Raw genomic sequence first — 2,800 nt, forward strand, 5'->3', positions numbered from 1 at the left:
TTGTTACCACCAATAGTACGATACACTTATACCGTGTTTTATTACAACGCTCAATACACCAATAATCAGTGATACAGTATAATTTATAATTTATCACGTATTTAGTTTCAAATTTATTTTATTTGTAAAATATAATCGCACGATGTGATTTGCATCCAATGAATACTAGTATAATAAAGCTAAGCATAGCTAAGACTTCTATCGAATATCGTACACACTGCAACGTGGCCATGTACCATTTGGTATATTATAACAAAATGCTGTATTGTAACTAAACTGATATCTGGTCGATTGATGGTGTATTAGTATATCGAATACTCATGATGTGCGTGTAGTAAGTCGTAGATCGTCGGGTTAGCGTGGCTTGGGAGTGTGCGTTCGAAATAAACGCAGTAGGTGTTATAGATACTCGGACGTGGCGTGTACTAGTAATTGTTTACCGTGAAAATATTTACATTGTACCCTGTCAACAGTCAGTGGTATACAGACTTTAAACTGCAATGGCTACTGAAGCATCATATGACAATCTTGACCTGACAGAGTGCTAGTTGTACTTTAATCCCGCAGTACCGTTATGGGAACGCGAATTAAAGTGTCAAAATTAACATTAGTAACGGAAGCGAGTGAATAACACACATTTCTAATAGTCAGGCAGGGCGAAGACTACACGAAAGTTTTCAGGTTATGGTGGAAAGTTCTTTGAATAAAATAGCCTACCTACGCTGATCATCTGCATGCGACTGATTCTATACAGAGCCTTTGACTAATAATAATATTATCATTAGTCTGAGACACAATGTAGCAATTTAAAATCAGTAACGTGACATGAAAATATAGTGAGTAATACAAGTACAGGAAAATATGTCACCTCACTCTATATGACTCCGATCCATGTAGATTTGGCAGAGTGTGAATATGTATATTCGGGGCTAGTACCTATACTAGCCCAGTTTAATTGAATATTAGGTACAACCAAACTCACATTCAGGTTCATCATCTCTTCAAGACTATTAGCGATTTTGTAACCTGCCCATTTCATAATTTGTAGACAACTCCCAAATGACTGCACCTGTTGTACTTCGTTAAAAGAAAGATTATTTCTCCATGTAATGTTAGAATTGCGACTTGTATCAAACGCCCTGCCACTGGTGTGGTCAGTGTTATCGCACAACCAAATATGTACATTATCTGGCAGTTCCAGTCCTAAAAACTGACATATTTCTGTTGCTGTGGTGATTGGATGTTGTGCCAAATCTTCATATCTGATAGTTTTATATTTATTTTTTAACCACGTTCTTACGTCATTTCCGACTGCTATATTTCTAGCCCAAACATTGCAATATTGGTTTACCATCTCCATCACTTTTTCTAACGTAAATTGACTTTTGTGTAATTTCTGAATTGATGAGAGCTTTCTTCTCGGGTTTCTTACAAGATGTAATACTTTCAAGTTTATGTCTGAGTCGCGAATGAGAGGCACTACGTCATTTAAATATTTCACTCGTATGGTTTTCACTGCAGTATGTTCACGTTTGTTGCAGTATTCAGTGACGTCGTCGACATGAAATTTTTGAAGTCCCGATGTTTGTGACATTGCATTTTTGACACTAAATGACCCAGATCCAGCGGTCACGTAACAGCGTGCATACAACCATTTAAATGTACACGTATAAATATCAGGAAGCAATTCTATTATCCTGGCTGAAAATATTGTTTTCTTTTTCTCGTTATTTGGCAAGCATGCCGCCAAAACATGACCCGGTTCAAACAAAGAAAAGAATTTCTCATTTTGCTTAAAGAACTCTAAGACGAATGTCGAACCACTTCTGTATGAAGCCAGAACCAGAACACGAACAATGCTCTTGTTTCTGTCAGTCAAGACACGTGTTGACTTTGAATACCTGTTATAAACCATAATTGTATTAGGTAAATTATTATTCAAATAGAGCTCTGACTTCAAAGCTATGTTTTATCCCAGCATATTATACATTTTCTAAACCTTTATATTCGATCCCAATGAACACATGTCGGCATTAAATTCATCATTGTTATTCAAATTAAGAGAAAAACGTTATTTATCTCATCGAAATCGCCGTTCACAACTTTAAACTAGCCATCATGATTGAAAAAAACACAAGTAACACACACAACGCATACACCCCACACACAATATCCACCCTCCCCCCAAATAAAGAGAAGAGAGGAAAAAGAAAACTTTCATTCTCGACTCTTTCCCCCGGGGTCCTGATGAGTTGCGGAAACGAAACCGGTCGACTTCACCTTTTCAACTGACCTAAAAAAGACCCCGGTCGTTTGATTGAAACCCCACACTTTTTGAGTATTTTCTAGGTTTTAACTCAAATTGTGCCGCCCTAAAACCGACATCGCACACACAATTGTAAACTTATTACGGTGTTTTCTCCTAACCCGTGGTTAGTAATTTTTGCCGTATAAATAATCAAACAAATAAATTGTCCCCCTAAAAAATTCCCGTACTTTTCGACTCACGCAAATAAATTGTCCCCACTTTCAATTCCAACCTTTTTCAATTTCGAACTTACACTACAACCAAAATCAGCGCTCCCCGCGCGAATAAACTCCCGCTAAATTACATCCCGTCCTCTAAAAAATTCCCGTAGTTACACCATTCGACTCACGTGAATTGTCCCCACTTTTAATTCCAACCTTTTTAATTTCGGTTTTATACTACAACCAAAACTAGCGCTCCTCGCGCTACAAAACTCCCACAAAATTTCTCCTCGTCCTCTAGAAAATTCCCGTATTTTTACTTTTCGACTCA

General features: G+C 37.3%; 1 protein-coding gene across 1 annotated transcript; it reads right to left on the minus strand.

Annotated features, from left to right (window-relative positions):
• Positions 1 to 874: 874 nt before the first annotated feature.
• On the minus strand, positions 875 to 1,915 carry LOC102806828 (carbohydrate sulfotransferase 1-like). Its single transcript, XM_006820113.1, has one exon. The coding sequence runs from the start codon at positions 1,913 to 1,915 to the stop codon at positions 875 to 877; it is 1,041 nt and encodes a 346-aa protein (XP_006820176.1).
• Positions 1,916 to 2,800: the final 885 nt, after the last annotated feature.

Source organism: Saccoglossus kowalevskii, chromosome 9 (assembly GCF_978046115.1).
Source record: "Saccoglossus kowalevskii chromosome 9, keSacKowa6.1, whole genome shotgun sequence".
Lineage (NCBI taxonomy): Eukaryota > Metazoa > Hemichordata > Enteropneusta > Harrimaniidae > Saccoglossus > Saccoglossus kowalevskii.

Excerpts from the sequence above, each read along its gene's own strand:
- LOC102806828 (XM_006820113.1), bottom strand. The coding sequence starts at position 1,915 with ATGGTTTATAACAGGTATTCAAAGTCAACACGTGTCTTGACTGACAGA.